At 55.6% G+C, this 20,881-nt stretch overlaps 1 protein-coding gene across 6 annotated transcripts in view; it reads left to right on the top strand.

Annotated features, from left to right (window-relative positions):
- COL23A1 (collagen type XXIII alpha 1 chain) overlaps positions 1-17,752 on the top strand; it is a 286,819-nt gene extending 269,067 nt beyond the window's left edge. For 3 of the 6 annotated variants that reach the window (XM_036224351.1, XM_036224349.1, XM_036224348.1), the window contains 19 exons: positions 759-875; positions 1,669-1,695; positions 2,336-2,362; positions 3,222-3,275; positions 4,228-4,272; positions 5,643-5,720; positions 7,187-7,231; positions 7,897-7,974; positions 8,566-8,655; positions 9,497-9,559; positions 9,900-9,956; positions 10,201-10,227; positions 11,168-11,230; positions 11,316-11,369; positions 11,573-11,599; positions 14,020-14,073; positions 14,290-14,376; positions 16,203-16,241; positions 16,681-17,752. In XM_036224351.1, the coding sequence (XP_036080244.1) occupies positions 759-875; positions 1,669-1,695; positions 2,336-2,362; positions 3,222-3,275; positions 4,228-4,272; positions 5,643-5,720; positions 7,187-7,231; positions 7,897-7,974; positions 8,566-8,655; positions 9,497-9,559; positions 9,900-9,956; positions 10,201-10,227; positions 11,168-11,230; positions 11,316-11,369; positions 11,573-11,599; positions 14,020-14,073; positions 14,290-14,376; positions 16,203-16,241; positions 16,681-16,683 (1,035 nt within the window). In that variant the 3' untranslated portion in view covers positions 16,684-17,752. The remainder of the gene's footprint in view (positions 1-758; positions 876-1,668; positions 1,696-2,335; positions 2,363-3,221; positions 3,276-4,227; positions 4,273-5,642; positions 5,721-7,186; positions 7,232-7,896; positions 7,975-8,565; positions 8,656-9,496; positions 9,560-9,899; positions 9,957-10,200; positions 10,228-11,167; positions 11,231-11,315; positions 11,370-11,572; positions 11,600-14,019; positions 14,074-14,289; positions 14,377-16,202; positions 16,242-16,680) is intronic. The other 3 variants (XM_016158371.2, XM_036224350.1, XM_036224352.1) reach the window with 3 other exon arrangements.
- Positions 17,753-20,881: the final 3,129 nt, after the last annotated feature.

The following is a 20,881-nucleotide window of genomic DNA, read 5'->3' as shown; positions in this document are numbered from 1 at the left end:
TCCCTGCCCCCGTCCCTAACCCCTGACAACCACTAATCTGTGTTCCGTCTCTACAGTTTTGCCATTTCAAGAATGTTACGTAGATGCCATCGCACAGCATGTAACCTTTTGAGGTTGGCTTTTTTTCCTCAGCATGATTCCCATGAGATGCATCTAGGTGGCTCCGTGGCAGTACTTTGTTCCTGTTTGTTTACTGCTGAGCACTGTTCCATGGCGGACACACCACAGTTGGTTAATTAACCATTCGCTGTTGAAGGACATTTGGGTTGTTTCCCATCTGAGCTCTTACAAATAAAGCTGCTGTGAACGTTTGTGGACAGGTTTTGTGTGAACATAAGTTTTCATTTCTCGGGAACAGACGCCCAGGCATGCACCTCCGTCACTTAAGGGGCAGGAGTTGCCCAGCCAAGGAGGCCTTTCGGGGGATGTGCAGCGCCCTTTCCAGGAGGGGGACCAGTGGCCACATGTGCTGTCTCCCAACCCAGCGCATGTCGTCTCTCACCTACACACCACAGATGGGGAGATGGCACATTTCCTGGAGTGTAAAAGGGCCTGTTGGCCTCTTATGCCAAGGTATAGGGACCTGTCGCTTCATATGGCCGCCAAGAAGTGACAAGAGGACCAATAACAAAGCCTTTTTCCCTGAGCCTGCTGGAGAAGGAGAAGGCATTGGGCGGCCCATCTAAGAGAGCCTCTCCGCGGAGGCTGGAACCCCTTCCTCTCACCCTCAGAGTCATGCCAGGTCCCATCTCTTTCAGGGAGACCAAGGGCAAGAAGGAGTGGCTGGGCCTCCAGGGCCCCCTGGGCCCCCTGGGGCCCGGGGCCCTCCTGGCGACACTGGGAAAGATGGCCCCAAGGGAGCACCAGGCCCAGCGGTAAGAGTGCATGGAGCTGAACCACCTGGGACCTAGTCCCGTACCTACTGAAACCCCAAATCCTCATTCCAGAAACAACCCCAACCCCAACCTCAGTCCCATCCCCATTCTAAACCTAGACTTAACCCTAACTCTACCCCCAACCCCAACCCAGACCCTTACTCCAAAGAGACCATAAACTTAACACTAACTGGGTCACTAGCCCCATTTAAGACCTTAACTCCAAACTCATTCCCAAATCCCGGTCTACACCCCAGTCAGACGATTATCCAGAGCGAAAGTGCTTGGAGCCCAGCTCAGGGTCCGGCAGGAGCTGTAGGCCCAGCTAACTGTGGGATCCCAATGTCCTCTCATTGCCCTCCTCTGTGTGTCCTTTGGGTCCCAAAGGAGAGGCTGGACAAGACGGCGAGATGGTCAGTACCCAGGGCATTTAGGAGGCCCAGGCTGGCAGGACCGTGGTCCCAGGCCCGGAAGCCCTGCCCCTGCACACGCCCACCTGGGGTCTTGCACGCGGCTGTGCGAGTGCACATGTGTGCACACCTGGGCTCTTGCCCCACAAACAGTGGGAAGAGACGGGCCAGACCACCAGCCCTGGCAGAATTTGCACATACCTGGGAGGGAGCCTGCAGTCTACCTGTCACTGACGAGAAGCTGTCCCGGACATGGGCCAGTTCCGACCACAGCCCTGCCTCCTCCTCCCTGGGATTCAGTGTCGCCTTTTGTAAAATATAGATGATAAGGACCGGAGCAGCCTCCACTATCACCTTTAACACCGTCTCTTCTCTTGTTCCAGGGCCCAAACGGACCCCCAGGGCCCAAGGTGAGTGCTCCTCATTCCTTGTCCCCACCCCCCTCGAAGCCCAGGCAGCAGGTTAGGAGGCCGAGTCCCATGACCTTGGGCAAGTTACTTCATCTCTCTGGGCCTCAGTTTACTTGCCTGTTAAATGGGGGTATGATGAACCTTTCCTGTCTTACCTTTACACCAGGTAAGAATAATAAAACACATTAGCTTTTAAAGCCCTCTCCAGGCGTCAGCTCTCTTCCTCCCCTCCTTGAGCAATGCCTGCTGCAGTGGGAAAGCTGGCTCTGGGCCTCCCTGCTGGACCTGGAGCCCCCGGGGAAGGGGCAAGGGAAAAGGGAGGGAAGGAGCTTCATTAAGTGAGCAGCGGCTGCCGGGGTTTTTAGTGCATCCTCTCCAATGTCTCCAATGTCGTAGTGGCTCTCTGAGGCCTTCTGAGCCTGGGGGCGTCATATCCCTGCTTTCAAGAGCAGTAGCTTACTCAGGGTCCTTCAGCTTGGGAGGGACCAGGTTGGGCTCTACTCCCAACCACCATGTGCTTCTCTCTGAAGGACTGGGGTCTCTGGGCTGTGCTGGGTGGGGTCATGGAACACTTACTTCTCCAGGGAAGCCAATGCTCAAATAGCTCTAATCTCTCCTGTACCCACTGTCTCCCCCTCAGGGCGAGCCTGGCGTTCCTGGAAAGAAGGTGAGGAGAGCCATGGAGGGGCTTCTTGGCGGAGCTGTGGGAGGTGGCTGGGGAAAAGGGCAGAGGCTGCACACGGGGCAGAGATGGGGCCACCCACAGGGAAGGCACCCTGCTCCTCAGCAGACCCGAGTCCTCACTGTGGGTGGGTCTCATTCTCTCATTCACTCATTCCTTCCCTTCCTCAAACACATCAAATTTTTGCCCACTTGGGGGCCTAGAACACTGGTTCTTAAAGTGTGGCCCAAAGGTCAGCAGATCAGCGTCATTGGGGGCGTGTTAGACAGGCACGTTCGAATGGGGAGGCTGGGCCGTGCTCTGTCCAAACAGCCAGTGGCGCTGACCCAAGGTGATCTTACCCCACCTCTTCCGGCCTCCTCTGCCTCCTGCAGGTCTCAGCAAAGCTGTCCCCTCCTCCCCAAGACTGTCCCCAGCCATCTGCTGAGGCAGGCCCTCCCCAAGTTCCTCTCCATCCCTCCGTCCCCTTATGTTCTCATTTTGGCACTTTTACTTCTGGGCATGGTGCTGTGTGTCTATCTGGATATTTCCTTGCCCTTGGCCTCCTCTAACCCACTGAGCAGGCACCTCGTCTGCCTGGCCCGCAGAGGGGGCTCACAAGATACTTGTTGACTAAAGAACAAATTCCCTCTCCTTCACCTGCCCGCCATTTCTTCTACACACACCTGCTGAGGCGTGTTCTGAGCTGGCCCTGGGCTGCTGGGAGCAGGGGACAGAGGGCAACGAGTGGAGGGAGGAGCTGCCCAGTGCTGGCGGGTACAAACAGGGTGGCCAACTGACCTCCTGAGGGCCCAGCCAGTGTATTCCGTTCTGAGGGCTGCAGCCTCCACTGTTCTGTCCTCAGGGGGATGATGGGACGCCAAGCCAGCCAGGCTTTCCTGGACCCCCAGGGCCCAAGGTAGGTATTTGTGCCCCACTGGAGCTCCCCACCTCCTACCGTCTGAGGTGAGCACCACCTGACCCTTTCACATCATGGAGGCCCAAGCCGACGCCCAGGGCAGCCTGGAGAGAGGCAGTGGGCAGGCCCTAGGGCCCACTCATCAGCGGGCCTGGCATCTCACCCAGGCCATCTGTCTCCTCTCACACCCTCAAGTCTTCTGGTTCTCATCTTAGGTGGCCCTACTTCCTGCCTTGTCCCCAAGCCCGGAAATGGGTATCATCCTGGCTTGTATCACCCTTTGGGACAGCCACCAAATCCCGGCCAGCCTGTCTCCAAAATGTCTCTCCATTCCCTGAGCTGCCCCAACTGTGCAGCAAGCCCCAGCCCAGAAGGTGCTTATGGATCTGAGTCCCCTGGGCTGGGGAGAACCATGGACCCCATGCTCCACAGGTGGGCTCAACCACGCTCCCCCAGGGCTCATCTCAAAGCCAGCAACCCCAGGCAGCCCCAGGGGCTCACTCTCACAGTGGAGGCTCTGCTGCAGGGTGGGGCCTCAGGGAGAGGATGGGGGCCCAGGGCCAAAGGTGACTTGACAGCTCTGCTCCACAGGCCCCGATTAGAGCAGCCCCTGTCGTGAATAGGAGATATGGTTTCACCTCCAATTTGCCCTTTTAAGTGGGGAGTCCCTGGAGGGCCTGGACCCTTGGGTCTCGTTTGACTGGCAATCAGAGGCTGGTTTAGGGGCAGGTGATAGTGAGTCTGGGTGAGCGACGAGCCTAAGTCACCATGTAGCCTTGGGCTCCTAGGCCTTGGTGGCCCATCTCTACTCAATATGAGGTCAGAGCCTCATTACTGGGGTGCCAGTTGCATACATGAGGCCCTGAGCCTTTGCGGGAGAAGGGGTTGGAGGGGCCATGGGAACCTTTGGCCCAGCCATGCACACCTGGCTGCAACCACCCTGTCTCCCCAGGGGGAACCCGGCCAGCGAGGGGCTGACGGAGCAGCAGGGCTGCGGGTAAGCTCTTTCTCTTCAGGCTGCCCCAGTGGGATCCGGGAACCCCAGAGGAGCAGTGGAGCTCCAGAAACTGGGAGTCTCATTTTATAATAATTCATTAGTGTTTTCTTTTATTTTTAATCTCATAATACATATTTTTGCTAAAACGTTCAAATGTGGGTGTGTGAAAAGAAGAGTCCAACCTCTCCCTACTCCCTCTCCCCAGGTAAGTGTCTGCTCCTTCCCAGACTTCCCTGGGCATAGTCAAACACAGACCCTTATTCATCACACACAGCATCACAGTACCCTCTTGGGGGTCCTGGACTTTCTCTCAGCCTCACATAGGGGTTCATCCCTGTCACCAGGAGCACAGCCACTCTGGCTGGTCCCAAGGTCCCAGATCTCCTATGACCAGCCCCTACCAACACACCACAGGCCCACAATCCCAGATCCAGTTCTCAGCTCTGTGACCTTGAGCAGTCACATCCCCTCATGCTCCTGGAGATTGGTTTCCTCTTCCAAAAACCACGCCTAAGCCCTCAGCCTGGGTGGCCAAGGGATAGATTAAGCACCGACTGTGGGAATTCCATATAAAGCGTGCAATTCCGTGCAGGCCAGGACCAGGAAGGCAGCCGGCAAGGAGGCCCCGGCCCCGGGTCTGTCCGCCCTGGGCAGGGGGCTGGCTGCAGGCCTGAACCAAAGTGCTCATGGCCCCTTAGTGCTCTCCTGGCAGAGAGGTGCCCAGACAGGGAGGTGAGGTAGGGGTGGGGCCAGCGACAGCGCACGCATGCCTGTGTAGACATGTGCGTGAGTGGACACGTGCACACGCAGACACACATACATACATGCAGCCTCATGCTTGGGTGGGTGTGTGCTCCTGCCAGGAATGAGTGGGCACCTTAGCGCAGCTGCGTGCAGCCTCTACCAGAGCTTGGGAAACCGAGGCACAGGCCTACGCAGCGTCTTGGAGGTTTGCATGTCTTTGCGTTTGTTTACCAACATTTAAAAATCTGAAGAATGTCACATCGAAATTAGGCTTTCCACTTCCCCTCGAGAATTCAGGGACGGGCCACAGCGGGCCTCAGTTCTCACATGAAAGCCAGTCACTGCCACCACCAAACCAGGCGGGGCTTGGTCCTTAGTTGGCCCCAGGCCCCCATTCTCTCCACGTGCCCCCTGCCTGGCCCCTGCCGTATTTTGTCAGTGAGCCTGGGTGCCGCTGCCAAGCGACTGCCAGGGGACCGCATGTGAGGACCAGACATGCTGGGATTAGTTCCCCAGGTCTGCATGTGGCCTGGTTTCTTGGCTTCTCGGGGTGAGATACAGAGCCAGCTAGTGCCGCACCTGCCAACAGAGCTCATCCTGAAACCTTGCTCTTCTCCCCGCCTCAGGGTCTCCCGGGCCTCAAGGGTGAGCAGGGAGACACGGTGGTGATCGACTACGACGGCAGGATCTTGGACGCACTCAAGGTAGCGCTCTCGGAGAACCGGATGCCCTCTCTGTTCATTTCCTGAGGGAGTAACCACTTACTTTGTACATTAATCCCACACTTGCTTACACATGGGACCAGGGACCGCTTAGCACAAAGACCCCAACTCTGCCAGGTGCTGTGTTGGGACCAAACACAATGCTGAGTGAGGTGCTGTGAAAGTGGCTCATGTGGCCCGAGTGCCCCTGAGGCCAAAGCAGATGGAAACTCTCCTCTCAGGGCAGGAGGCAGAGCATTTCCTGGTGTCTGGTCCCAGCAGGGCCTTCCTAGGGAACTCAGGCTGGAGGAGTAGGTCTTCTAGTGACCACCAGGGGGCAAGGGACAAGGAGAGCTGCAAAGCTAGCCCCAGAGCCTGGAAAGGTGTGTGACCGCTGAGCCTCACCCAGTACCTGGCAAACTTGGGAGCCCTCCCCCGTGGAGAGAGAGGTTGGGTGCCAGGGAAGAGAGCTGGAGTTGGGGGAGGGGCGGTCATCAGAGACCAGACTGGGCCTGACCCCACCTGAGCATCAATCCCAGCTATTTCCCACGGATCTCAGGGAAGTGCAAGCTGATGGTAAGGGTAGCCCACCCCCAGCCTGCATGGTGTGGTGTGGCGTGACATGGCCTCAGGCACGCATGTGCATGGTATGTGCCAGGCCAGCTAGTAGCCACACAGGAGAAGCTATATGAGTACAGGAGGCAGGAAGTAAATGTGGGGAGCCAGATTGGGTTAATGACTCCATTGGTTCTTGAGCAGAAGGGTGATGCTAGAAAAACACACATTGGGGAAGGCTGGCTGGGGAATGGTGTGGAAGGTGTGTAAAAGTGGGTGTGGGGAGAGCCGGAAGCAGGGAGGCCACCAGAAAGGTAGGTGCCAGACGTGGACCTAGAGGAGGGGGCTGGGTAGAAGAAGATCGTAGGACAAGGAACATCTCAATGGGGGCACCAACAAGAAGGGGGCAGGTTGGTGGGAGAAGGTGGAGGGGCGAGGACTGGAGCTAGTTGGGCTGAAGGCCTGGGCAGCGGCTGCGGCCTTTGGGAGAGGACACGAGTTTGGGGCGTGATGACGAGCCATGGTGGGCAGGCAGTCTTTGGGAAGCCTAGGTCAGGCTTGGGAGTGGAGTCAGACCTAGAGACTGAAGACGCCATCCCCTACCTTGAAAGCTAACTTCAAGAGGCAGCTGGGAGTCATTGCAGGATCTTGAGCAGGGCAGCGTTGTGAAGAAATCTAGATTTGAGGAAAACTAGCTCTGAGGGCAGAGAGATTCTGGGCCCTCTGTAGCAGTGGAGACTGACGCCTGGTGCCACCTCTCTGGACTCCCTCAAGGCATGGGGCCTGACCTGGCTGGGTGGGAAGCACCCTTGACCTTGCTGCAGCCCAGCTAGACATGGAGAGGTGGAGAGGGTGGACCAGCAGTGAAGGGGAGGTCCTGTCTAAACACTTACTGGTTTGGCTTTCACACACAGGGTCCTCCCGGGCCACCGGGGCCACCAGGGATCCCTGGAGTCAAGGTCAGTGCACATGTAGCTGTGCGGCCCCCCGAGCCCCTTGTCCCCAGGGCCCACATTCCCTCTCCCCTCTGCCGTGCCCCCGCTGCTTTTCTCCTGGCATCCTGGCCTGGTTGCTGGGAGCTCAGAGAAAGGGGCCTGCTACTTCCTAACCAAGCAGGTGCCTTCTCTCAGGCCCCTGCTATACTACACCCTGGGGAGCTCCATTCACACGTGGGAATTCACAAATCAGCCCCTCGTGACATCTTGAAGACCTGTAGATGATGTGGCCGTTCCTACGGCCTGTACGCATTGTTATACCCTGCCCACGTGGCTCAAGAGAAAGAGCCCAAGACTGAAATCGGTCAGGGTCTGATCCCACCATCATCCTTGGGCTGCGTGTCCTGGCGCAAGTCTTTTAACCTCATCCTCAGTTTCTAAACTTACAACCTACCAGCCTATAGATTATAGCTCTGGGCTGCATCTGCCCGTAGGGCCTGAGGACGTGGAAGAGAGGGAGTGGCCAGCGCCTGCCACCACACTGGACACCCAGGGGGCCTCTTCCTGGAGGTCTAACTGCAGGGACTCAACCAGAAACAATGTGCTGGTCAGGGGAGGCAGGCCAGCCACAGATCCCTCTCAGGGGCCACAGAACATCATAACCCCTCTTGCTGTCTGTTCCCGTCCAGGGTGAACTCGGATTGCCCGGTGCTCCTGGAATTGATGGAGAGAAGGTCTCTGAGCCATTCATTTCCTTGGTGTGCCAGGTGTCGTGGGGTTTGTGTGTGTGTGTGTGTGTGTGTGTGTGTGTGTGTGTGCGCGCGCGCGCGCGCGCGTGCGTTGGAGAGACCACAGAACAGAGGGTGCCATCTGTGTGCAAATCCTGGTTTTGCCCTGTGGCCTCAGGCAAACCACTCACTTTCTGGCAGCCTCTGCTCATCGGCAGGTGAGGGTGGTAATAGGGCGGCTGGGAGGGTTAAATAACTCCGCATATAGAAAACAGAGTAGTGCCCAATGCCATGCAGCGAAGGGCCTTCAAATGTTAGCTAACAGCAGTGTTGTCATCATTAGTATTACTGTAAATACATGTGTGATCCTACACGGACACCACGGTGTCCAAGAGCGTCACTGGCCACCTGGTCCCACTGGCTTTACTCCCTCTGCCCCAGCCCACCCTGCACCCCTGTGTGTCTCTTTCCATGCCTCTCAGTGCATTTGCCATCTGGGCTGGAGGCAGGGACCCACAGAGAGGAAGTGGTGCTCTGGCCTGGCTTGGCCAAAGCTCTGGGACATGTTCGAGTGGGGGAATGGAGAATGCCTGCTGAGCCCCACTGATCCTTTGTTATTGTGGCTTTCAGGGTCCCAAAGGATCAAAAGGAGACCCAGGGGAGGTTGGGTCAACTGGACCCAAAGGAGAAGCAGGCGAGATGGGCCTGCCTGGCCTCCCGGTGAGTGGCTGGGTAGGCATGGGCCCACCCTGCTCTCCCCACGTGGGCTCCCGAGGTGAATGTTTGCCTGCTGGCAGCTGGGGTCTGCAGTCTCAGTCCAACCAGGGGCCACGGGGTCTTTAGAGGGGAGCTCTGGCTCCCAACACTCACTGCTCTAACCCTCTGAACCCCCATTTCCTCACCTGCAGAAGGACCCACTGTCTCCTTCCCGAGGCCTGAGTAAGGGTGGAGGAAGGAGGCCCTGCCCGGTAGAATCAACTTGGCGGGTGGTTAGACTGCCACTCTGGCTGCCCAAGTCTGCATCCTGCTCCATCTCTTACTGATCGGACCCTGCACAAGCAACCTGAGCCCCCTGGGCCTTGGTTTCCTCGCCTCTAAAATGGGGGTGATCATTTCCTACCCCCATATGGGAACACAAATAGGGCTGAGAATAGTAGCTAGCACGTAATAAATACGCACTGTCACCATCGTTGTCATTTGGGGTGCTGCTCTTGCGGCTGGCTTGGAAGAGCTGCCACCGGGTGCCACCACTTCACATCCACAGTCCATCCGTGAGACTCACCGAGCTAGAGACGTAGTGCTGGGCGTGAACCCGTGTCTTCGCTTCTAGAGTCTCTGGTCGTCCCCACTTCCCGTCCCACAGGAAAACTAAAACACGCGCCGCCGTCCCTGTGCTCTCTACATACCTGCTGATTTGGGGAAAACTATTTTAGGCTGCAAAGGCCAACCTGGCAAGTCACTGCTGCCAGGATCCTATGCGGCAGGGAAAGGAAAGTGCTGATCCCTGGGGGTGGTGGTTTTAGTAATGGACGGAAAAAGCTCAAGATCCCTCTGTCTGCAGGGTGCCCAAGGCCCCAAGGGGGAGAAGGGAGAGCCGGCATCTGACAATCTACAGGACAGCCTGGTAAGCAGGGGAGCCACCGAGGACCAGGGTCTCCCCCCAACACCCTGCCCAGGCTGGCTGGAGCTCTGAGCCTCAGGACAGCAGGGCCACCTGGCCTGATCAAACCCAGAGCAGTGGGGCAGGGGGAGGGGGAGCCTAAGGCTATGTCCTCCACCTGGTTCTCCTAAGAACCCAAAGGCCAGCCGCTGGGCCCCACACCAGGCGGTGCCCTCCTGCAGACAGGAGGCAGTGGCTCAGGGCCCATCACCCAGGAAGTACTTTAAAGTCCCATGAGCTCAAGTGTGGGTGGGTGAGGGATGCCAGTGCAATGCATGACTCATCACCTCTGACCCCTTCCTAGGCCCAGATCATAGTGGAGCCAGGACCCCCCGGCCCCCCTGGCCCCCCAGGCCCCATGGTAAGAAAGTTTGGCTTGAAGCCACTGGGATATGAAAAGGGTGGTGGGTCCAGGCCCAGGAGCTGTGATGAGGGGAGGACAGGATTCCCAGAGGGAAGGGACATGTCAGGCAAGGAGGGCAGAGCCGGGATCTGGGCTTGGAAGACCCTGGGGGTCAGGGCCACAGGGGCCAGTGAGTGGCCTGGAAGCCATCACGGTCACTAGAAGAGGGCCTGGCCTGACTTGCTCTCTCTTCTTCTCCCAGGGCCTTCAGGGAATCCAGGGTCCCAAGGTGAGTTCTGGGGCACGGGTGGAAACCCCCCTACCGAGAAAGGCTTCCAGAAAGCCTTGGTAATGGGCAAAGTGAGGGCCCTGAGCTTGGCCTCAGACCAGCCCTGCATCCTTCCAGGGCCCAAGCATTCTGAGTGCCCCAGAGTTGGTGCTCCCATGCCCACACTTGGCTCTCTGTTCTTTCTCCTTCTCCCTCTGCCCAGGGCCCCAGTTCACTGCTTTCCCTCCCTGCTGTGACCCTTCCCTTTCTCTGTGCCTCCCTTTCCTTCTCTCTTTACCATGCCTCCCACATGTATACCTGTCTCTCAACGGCCTATAATCTGGGCATGAAGTCTTGGGTTTGGTGCTTATTACATAATGTCATGTCCTCTGCTCTTAAATTAAAACCTTGAATGCAGCCTGCCCGTATGCCCTGCCCCTGGGGGCCACACAGATGGGGAAGCCAGCTGGCCTCATTGCTTGCCCACAGCTCAGAGGCCAACTCAGGGTTCAGAGCCATGGACTCCCAAAGCCGAGGGGGCTCAGCATGTGACCAACCAGACATGTTGCTTGGATTCTGCTTTGTCCCAAGGCCTCCCTAGATCATATACAGAAGAGGCAGATGCTATCAGGGACGGAGTCCAAGACTGGGGCTCAGAAACCCAGTTGACAGTCGGCCCTTGCTGACTGTGCGGCTGGGCCCAGCCCTGCCCCTCTCTGTGCCTCTCTTTGCTCATCTGTGAAATGGGTGTGACCACAACCACCTTCCATGATTACTGAGGGAGCCTGTGTGCGAGAAAAGGTAAAATGCTCACACCCATAGCTCATTCTGATTATTTGCACAGGAAGGAAGTTGGGGCCAGGCTTGTCAGAGCCTGGAGCCTGTCCCGAGATTTCCTTTCCTTCCATCTGTCTGACCCCTACCCCCTGACTGATGTCCCCCCATCCCACTTTACTTCCAGGGCTTGGATGGAGCAAAGGGAGAGAAGGGAGAGTCAGGGGAGAGAGGCCCCAGCGGCCTGCCTGTGAGTGTCATGAGCCTTTTTTTGTCCTTAAAGATGCTAATTCCTATAACCGTCATGCCTCTTAACCCATTCCTTTTCCATGCAGGGGCCAGCTGGCCCACTGGGCCTTATTGGGCTGCCAGGAACCAAAGGAGAAAAGGTAACCACCGTCCTTTAATTCCCACCCCAACCAACCATGGCTGCACATCCATGGTGTCACTCAGCCCTAGGGTCTCAACCCCTGCAAGTCGCTGCTCTCAGAGTTCAGGCTCGTGGACAATTCACAGGGTGGAACTTCACAGCAGCTGTGCTCCCAGCACCCCCTTTCTGGTCCCCGCACATCTTTTCTTTGTCTCTCCTCAGGGCAGACCCGGGGAGCCAGGACTAGATGTAAGTATCTCACCATTCACTGTGATCAGGTCCCTCCTGTGTGCGGCTTCTGCCGCCATGCTGAATGTACAGCAACCTGATCTGGTTGGCTTGAGCGTGACCCCCTTCCCCAGGGCTGGGACAACAACTGCCTTGTTCCCCTTGCATCCCTAGTGCCAAGCCCAATGCACAGCCCAAAGTAGGTGCTTTATGGGTGAGTGGGAAGGTGGGTGGACAGATGGACGGACGGACGGACGGATGGACGGATAGATGGATAGATGGATGGACAGACAGTTAATGGATGGCTGATTAATGAATGGATGCATGCATGATGGATGATGGATAGATGAATGATAAATAAATAGATGATGGATGGATGCTGGGTGGATGCTGGGTGGAACGGAGGGTGCGAGGATTTGTGAGGAGGCTATTGCAATATCCTGTTAAGAGACGATGAGGCTGCAGCTAGGGCAGTATCATGGGAAGGAGAGAAGGGGAAGTATTGGCCCAGTGTTGATTGGATCAGTGTCAGTTAGTTGCAAGAGACAGAAAACACAATTTAAACTGGTTTAAACTGCCTCATAACTGAAAAATCCAAAGACACAGCTCATGGATCAGAGCTAATGTGTGCCAACACAACCCAACCTCTGACCGTCTCTTGTGTCTGAGTCTTCTGTGTCAGCATCATTCCAAGTTCCACGTAGTGATGAGATGGAGCCAACGGCTCCAGACCTGCATCTCTGCAGGCCCAAATCCTGGAAACAGACTAGTTGCCTCACTCTTTACTTTTAGAAAATGTCTCATCAACTCTCATTGGCCCCAGTTGGGTCAATGCTGAAATATCATTTGGCCACGGAAAAGCAATGCCCCATCTGGCCAGGCCACATGCTTCATCTTGGAACAGGGGTGAAGTCTGTGCATTGGGAGAAGGGCAGGGGGTCCCTAGGAAAATTAAGTAGCTATTACTAGGAAAATGGTGACCAGATACAAGGCTGGACAAAATGTCACCTTGAAGAGCAACCGCAGACAAGGAAGAAAAAGGCTCTAACCTGAGCTTCTGACTGAGAGAGCCATATTACACCAATGAGAAGGGTCAGGAGAAGGTGACATCTGAACCCAGGGAGGTAGTTGGGGTGAGCTGAAGACTCCATGCCACCAGCAATGTGACCACAACTGCCTTTTGGAAGGCCTGGAGCTCAGAGTGTCATCTCAAAGCCACACCCACCAGTTCTACCTGGAAGAGTCCTAGCCCCCACTCTACCAGGCCCAGCTGGAATGGGGAGTCTGCTCAGAAGCCCTCTCTAACCTCACACTTCCTCCTTGGGACCCCATGGTGTCTAGTTCACTCCTCTATCACTGAGCATTGATCGTCACATTGTACCCCCTTGCCTGCCGTGTTAGACTGTGAGGGGAATGTCGAATTTGTACCCATCGGGGTTTCAATTTATGGAGGTGACTGTGTGATGCCACAGAGAGGCCAATACCTTTGAAAGTATCATTTATTACTTATATTTCTGAAGAGAAAGGCATGCCACGACATGCAGAGCCACATGGGGAAGCACCAGGTTAGTCAGGAGGAAGAAAGGAGCGGAGAAGGCCTAGGCTGAGCTTTCATTGGAGTTTCTGTGAGAACAGCAGACAGAGCAGGGCAAACAGTTTTGGACTGGCCATTTTGAGTCATTCCAGCAGGCCTCAGCTATAGGGGTGGTCTCAAGTTGCCTGCTGCCTGGCCTAGGACTATTTCCCCAGAGGAACAGTCCTTGACATGTGAGAGATAAAGCAGGTGGCTGGGGGGTTGGCTGGTTTGCATCTGAAAGGCCTCCTCCCAGCCCAGTCCTTGGCCATCTCTAAGAACTGGCTAGTTCTGAAAGGGATGGTCTCTCCCCAGCCAGCAAGATTTTTAAGATGCCAAAACATCAGAAGACATAGAAAATAAACAACATAATAAATACAAGAGGGAACACAACTATTTCTCTGTCTTCAGCATCCAGCCCACAGCCCAGTTCCTAGTGGAAGCTTAGAGTGCTTGTTGGATGAATGGACAGTTGGACAAATGGATAGATGGGTGAATGGATATACAAGAGTTTGAGCCAAGGTCATCGATTTCTTGGTCTGCTGAAGATGGGTTTCCTAGGTCTCTGTCCCCAGCCAAGCCTGGGCCAGTGCCGGCTGCATCCAAGTGTGACAGAAGGCCCCTTGCTAGTGGTCCTGCCTGGGGCTTCCATTCACAGACTCGGACAGTGTTCTGCTTTGGGGGAAGTGGTGCTGGTGTCCCGAATGCAAGCTTTTCCCTAAATCAGCCTTGTACCCAGCATATGTGTCACCTAGGAGTTGGGGCTGAGCCAGAGGGAGAGAGCAGAGACAGAGAGGACAGAGATGGACAGATAACAGGAGCAAACCCAAACTTCATTTTCAGGTTTAACTGTTAATCCTTTTGTCAGGGTTTCCCCGGACCTCGAGGAGAGAAAGGCGACCGGAGCGAACGTGGAGAAAAGGTAGGGCAGTTGGGGAGGAGACGGGGCAGGAGGAAAGAAGAGAGGAAGGGGGAGGCAAAAAGGACATGGGAGGCGAGAGGCAGGGTGGGCAGGTGGAGGCGGAGAAGCGGGTAGTAAGGCAGGGTGGCTGCAGGCCCCAAGCACATCTCTCAAAGGTGTTGGAGGTGTCCTGGACATGGCACCCATGGCCATACCTTCATCTCCCTTCTTGTTCAGGGGGAACGTGGCATCCCTGGCCGGAAAGGAGTGAAGGGCCAGAAGGGTGAGCCGGGACCGCCAGGCCTGGACCAGCCATGTCCTGTGGTACGTGTCAGAGCGGGAGGAGTCTCCCAACCCAGGTCTTTGCCACCTCCTGCCAACATCTCCCTTGTTCTCAGAGTTTACCTACAAGTCCCAGAGGCCACGCTGGCCCTGCCCTGGAGTGCTCACACTGCCAGGGCCACCAACGTTGTCACTCCTGTCATAGAGGCTCCTCTTGCTCTGTGCCCCCATGGGTGCAGCTTGGGGTACCCACCGCCTTTATACAGAGGAAGGCCCAGCCTGGACAGTCTGTTTGCTGGGATCACCGCCTCTCTTTACTCAGCTTCCTTGGCCACGGAGGAGGGGCGGACCGCCCTTGCCTCTCTGGTGGCCCCACGCTGTCCCCCTGCCTCTCTCCCACATGTCCCAGACCCTTCAGTTCCCTGCTCCCTGCAGCCGTCTTCTTTCCTGCTCTCTCACCACAGCCCATGAGGGCCCACCTGACACAGTACCTGAAATAACCAAAAGTCAGTTCCACTTTTCTAGAAAGCAGGGGAGGTTACATATCAAACAAGTGGAGCCCAAAAAAGACAGGGAAACAAAACAGATGAGTTTCCACATTCAGTGTGACCGGAGAGTCACAGCTGGCCACTCCTATCATGTGCATGGGGAGATGGACTGTCAGCCATGTATGTGGCCACCTTCCAAAGGGTAGTCAGGGCCAGGGACCCCCAGATCCTCAAGTGAGCCACTTAGCCCTCATCCGTCCAATGGGGGTGTTAATCCCTACCTCCAGCTGGTTATGAGGGGGCAATGAGAAAAAGACATGAAGAGCTGAGTGGTGAGCATATGCAAAAAGTGCCAGGGACAGCCAGGGACAACATGGCCCTGTAGATCCAGCCCCTGGGCCAAGACTTCCCTCCAAGTCATGAAGCTTTTGTCTTTGAAACAGGAAAACCCTAAATGCAGAAGCAAGCAAGGGGCACCGGGCTCCAGCGGCCTGGCAAGGGGCAGCGGGCCCTGCCCTGCGGTAGGCGGTCTGGCCTGCTGTGTGCTGTGCTGTGCTGGCGTCTGCCCTGCCCTTCTCACTCCTGCCTGCCTCCTCCCCACACCCTGGGGGCCCCAGCCTGTGCCCCTGCTAGATGCACGCTGTGTTCCAGGGCTGCCTCCACGGGTCTGAGGCTCATGCATGGGCCTTGGAACAGAGTGAAATGTTTTTGCCCCAGGGTCCCCCAGGGTCCCCAGGCTGCCGGGCAGCCTCTGTCCCTCCCCAGGACCCCACCCTCCAGGCTGCCTGAGGAAACCCATACCCCGTGCCCTTGTTTCCACGTGCTGAGTGGGCACAGCTGATGCTTCCAGACAACCCTGGCCCAGGTTCCACCCTGCCGGCCTCCTCCCACCCATCTGCCCTCAGATCCAGATGCAGGGACCAGGATGAGCCACAAGGGGATCCCACTTCCTGAACTGTCCACACACTCTTGTCCAATTCCTGAAAGCTTTCAGGCCCCCAGGATGAGGGTACAGAGCCGCTGTCATGGCCACCAGGCAGAAAGCCATGCCACTCCCTCAGAACCGGGCTGGCCCACCTGACCAGCGGATATCCTACGTGAGCCCAGTAGTCCAGTGTCCTCCTGGTTCTGCCCACTGCACAGATGTCCTGACAAAGCCCTGTGGAGGCATCCCCAGGACCAGTGCACTAAGGAGTGGTCATGTCCTGTGACCAGGCTGCACAGGGGACAGAGCAGGCACTCGAGTCCTGCTTCAGTGGGGTCCAGCAGCCTCCTGTGGCCGCTCCCTGGGCTGCAGCTCCCTACAGGTGAAGCAAGGTGTGCAGGGGTAGAGAGCCGACCAGACCCTGCTCCCATCACTGAAAACCTTTTCCTTTTCAGGGCCCCGACGGGCTGCCTGTGCCTGGCTGCTGGCATAAGGTACCTTGCAGGAAGTATCGAGCATAGGCAGGGAGGAGTGGGGAGACACGATGGCGGGGAGCGGGGGGTGAGGGGTTGGCTCAGCAGGATGGCGTCTGCAGTTTCCCACCCAGTGACTGATTGGCCTGGTTTCCCTGTCACAACCCTGGTTTTGATTCCCCCATTATGTGGCCTGAGGCATGGGGCCGTGGGCCCTGGGCGATGCGTGCAACCCACCCTGTTGATGGCACAGGACTCATTCAACGCCTGGCCCAGCCAGAACAAAGCCATCAGGGCCCCCTGAGACTTTGTTCAAACTGACCCTCTGAGAGGGAGTGGAAGCCAGGAGCCTGGGAATGGGGCAGGGGTGTGGATGTTCCTGAGGAAGTGGGCAGGATGGGGAGGAGACCCCGGGGCCTCAGGGCCCCTCCTCACCTTCAGTCTTTCCCTCCTGCTCCAGTGATCCCCAGTACACAGCTCACGACCTGTACAGATCCATGTGGACATTTTTAATTTTTGTAAAAACAAAACAGTAATATATTGATCTTTTTTTATGGGATGCACTGCCTGTGGCCTTTTAACCTTTGAGCATGTGCCTAGCCCATCAGCGTGTGAAGCTGGCAGGAACATGGACAGGCCGATCCAGGAATTGTGTACTTGAGGGGCACACACAGGACTTGGCTCTCCCACAAAGACAACAAAAATGAAGGTGCATACCTGCCTCAGCAAAGGCTGCAAAGACACCGGGTTGGGTCTTCAGTCACCTGATCAGCCAAGAGGACTGGCTGCCCAGCTGCCCTAGAAGAACCTGCCGCCTGAAGAACCAGAGCTCCCAGCGGCCCACCGGAGGCTCAGATGGCCATTGCAGCTTCTCCTGTCCTCCTCTGCCTCTGGACTCAGCCAGAGCCAGCTGCCCACCCCCTCAGGCCCTCCCAGATCCTGAGTTCACAGGGGCAGGACAGGACTCCCACCCAGCCCCTCCAGCTATGGAAAGCACCCTGAGCAGGTCTAGTTGTCACTAAGTTCACTAGCCCTTGGGGGCCAACATGTATAAGAACACACATCCTCTGGCCAGGGGTAGAGGCCAAGCACTGTGATCACTACGATGTGGACCCAACTGCAGGGATCTCTGTGGTCCCCGAGTGTGGCGGACAGTAGGGCTGAGGCTGGAGTGGCTGCTGCTTCCTGTGCATATCTCCACGCCACCCAGAGCAGAGATATGATGGAACTTTACCAACTTGAGGAGACAGGCCTCTAGCTCAGAGTTTGGGTCTCACTGGCCCCAAGTCTTCCTCCCAGGAGAACTCTGGTCAGCTTGCCAAAAGTCCTCCAGGTTAACTCTGCAGGCGAAGAGAACCTCAAGGCTTGTTCCCAGCTGGCCTGAGTGAGGGGCCTGCCACCTGAGCACCGAGGAGAGGATTCTCCACCGCTGACAAGGGTCCCCAGCTGCCAGCTCTGGCCCAGCTACTCACCTCCCTTCTCTGTGTAGATGGATGTTGCTGCGTGTAATAAACCACGAATTTGTGTCTGGGTGCCTGTCCTTGCAGAATGCCCCTGGGGCACCACCGGGTGAGGTTTCAGCCTGCCCACTGAAAAGTGGGGAGGGACAAAGGGACTCTTCCTGGGTCAACGCCACCCCAGAAACCAGAGAAAATAGTTCAGGGTCAGGCAAAGATAGGGTTCGGAGTTAGGAAGACAGAGACCCAAGGCCCGGCCATGCCACATACCAGCTGAGCCCTCTGGCCCATCAATCATGTCACTGAGCCCCCGTGAGCTCCTCTGATCCAATGACCAGTGGCTGCTGCATAGCAAAGCACCCCAAAACTTGTTGCCTTAAAACGACGACCATTTATATTTTTTCTTGCAGTCCTGGAGTTAATGAGCTCAGCTGGGTGGTTGTCACTCAAGCTCCCTCACACCTGGCAATTGATGCTGGCTGTCACCTGGGACATCAGATAGCCAGAACACCCACCCAGGGCCTCTCCATGTGGTCTGGGCTCCTCACAGCACGGCTACTGAATGCTAAGGCTTAATGGCTCAGGTGGACCGGGTTGAAGCCTTTATGGCCAAGCCTCAGAAGTCATATGGTGTCACTTTCTGCTACAATCAGCAGTTGACCCTCAATCCAAGGGAAAAGTGTCAACATCATATTTTAAGGAGAAAATGTGGGGTAGCAGACCTTGCTGCATCCACCTTAGAAAATTCAACCTGCCACCTCATCTGTAAAAAGGGACAATGATGCTTGTATTCTGTCTGTGGTCAGTGAGGGTCAGCTGTGTGGAATACAGACACTTCCCAGACACTGGGAAGCTTTCATGATTCAGAGATCTATCTCTCTCCTCCCCCCTCCAAGACCAAGAAAGGGCCACAGTCTTACAAAATGTTTCTACATTGCTCATCTCAGCTGGTCCTTTTAATAACCCTGAGGGAGACCCAAGGAATATGCCCATTTCACGGGTGACAAAACCAAGCACATCCAGGTGGTATAGGCAAGAAGGGGCCTTCAGTGACACTGTCTCAGGCTTTCTCCCTCCAAGGACTGAGATCTAAGGAGGGCCACAGTTTTGGGCCATCCCTCTAGACACTAACTACCACATGGCCTCCTCACCAAGCAGAAGCATCCCAGCCACACACTGGCTAAGGAGGAAGAATGTCTCAAGTCCTCACCTCTTTCCCTAAGTTGCTGGTGATAAGTGGCAAGCCCACTGCTCTGAGTCACCAGGGAAGCCAGCAGTGTGAAAAGGAAGAGAGACAGTGGGGCTGTGATGATGGCGATCACTATCCAAGTGTCCTTTAGCATTCCAGTATAACCTCACAAATCTACTGCACTCCTCTGTTTGTAGTTTGCTCCTCCCACCACCCAGGTACCTCATGGATCTCCCCACCAGCCTGGAAAATAAGGGGCAAAGGGAGCATATGTGGCTGGTTTCACTATATCCATTTTACATGTGGGGAAACTGAGACCCTGAGGGTTTGGTCATCTTGGCAGGGCACAAAGTCTGCTTGGAAGTACCATCATGCTGGGTGATTAGTGGGCAGATCTTTATGGGTTCCAGGTTCCCCAGATACTCAACGGGGCTCCTTTCCTGCTTCTTTTGGCAAGACAAAGCCATTCATGACCCGTTGCTGCCCCCTTGTGGCCTCATCCTGTGTATCCTCAGGTCTGCAAACTTTTCAACTGCTAACTTCAAATTTTAGAGCTTGCAGACTGGTCCCAGAGTTTGGGGTGGGGGCAAGACACTATAGAAGAGTGACTTGATCGAGATCCCAGCTGAAGCATAGGTAAGTGCCCTGCCTCGCAGCTGAGCCTCAAAGACTGAGAGTTTCATATCTCCCCGCCAAGAAGGGCAGTTCTGCCTCAAACTACCTGTTTATAGAAGAAAGGAAAGCACATGTATTGAGCCCCACTGTGTACCATAGCAGCTAAACTAATCACAAGAATTCCTACTGCCTTTTGCAGATGAATCTGAGGCCTCAGAGGAGTGGGCTGACCCAGGTTTCCCTCCTCCTGATCCCTAGGATCCTAATGACTGGGAGTCACTCCTGGCATTCAGTGGGCAGGCCAGGGAGGATCAAACATATGAAACACATGGACAGACTTGCCCAGTGATGAATCATCTTATTGAAAATGCCAGTGCTGCCTGCATTGAGAAACACCGTGCCCTGGGTTCAAATCTTGTCTCAGCAACTTCCTCCTATCCCCTGCCCTCCTGGCCTCCAATGACATCTTGAAGGCCAAGCATGAGATCATAGACAGAAGACTGCTTAGCCTGAAGCCAGAGGTAGGAAGGACAAGGCTTTTCAGAGCAGGAAGGAGAGACTTCCTGGTGTTGTCCAACCTGGTGTTGTAGACATTCTTGGCCCAAAAAATGTCCCAGTTGAAGGCCTGGTCTGACCAACAACTGTACTGCCTCCTGACCATGGACATCCAGGGAGTAGGTGAAATGTGGGCTGGGCCTGGCTGCTGCCTTCTCATCCTTCACTCTGAGGCTGTAAAAGCCCTGAGCAAACCTGACTTCTCTGAGCTGCCCTGGGCCACAAGACAGACTTGTGTTTGAGCTCAAGACAGGGCCAAAGATGGGCTCCCAAAGGTTACTTGTGACCTATACTTCTTTTCTGAGGGTCAAGCCCCAGTCCCCTGTATATGAGGGGACTTTTTGGTTAATTTGGGAAGAATCTTTTTTTCAATAATCATACATAAGGTTCAATTAAGTTGTACAATTAAAAGTAAGAAATTCCATTCAGTTTACAAGATGAAAAAGTTCTGGAGGTGGATGGTGGTGATGGTTACACAAGGTGAAAGTACTGAATGCCACTGATCTATACATTTAAAAGTGATTAAAATGGTAAATTTTATGTACTTGTTACCATAATGCAAAAGGAAAAAGAAATTCCAAATGTTCTTTAATAAAGGCCTTGCCTTAAGCATTTTAGTTTTATGGGGGAAGAGATGAAATTGGCAATGAGGGAGCAAAGCAGAGGCTGTAATTCCAGGCATGTTCTAGAGTTCAAAGAGGCAGAAAGTCCCAGTACCACACCAGGAGGGGTCCTGTCTCTACTATCCCAGCTTCCCAGCCCCTTGGGGGCGTTTTCCTGTCACTTCCTAGAATGGGAGTCAAGCAGACCTGAGCTGGAGTCCAGCCTGTGCGGCACACTTGCTG

The sequence above is a fragment of the Rousettus aegyptiacus genome, unplaced genomic scaffold, assembly GCF_014176215.1.
Source record: "Rousettus aegyptiacus isolate mRouAeg1 unplaced genomic scaffold, mRouAeg1.p scaffold_m13_p_7, whole genome shotgun sequence".
Classification (NCBI taxonomy): Eukaryota; Metazoa; Chordata; class Mammalia; order Chiroptera; family Pteropodidae; genus Rousettus; species Rousettus aegyptiacus.
This window is presented reverse-complemented; position numbering and strand designations above follow the sequence as displayed.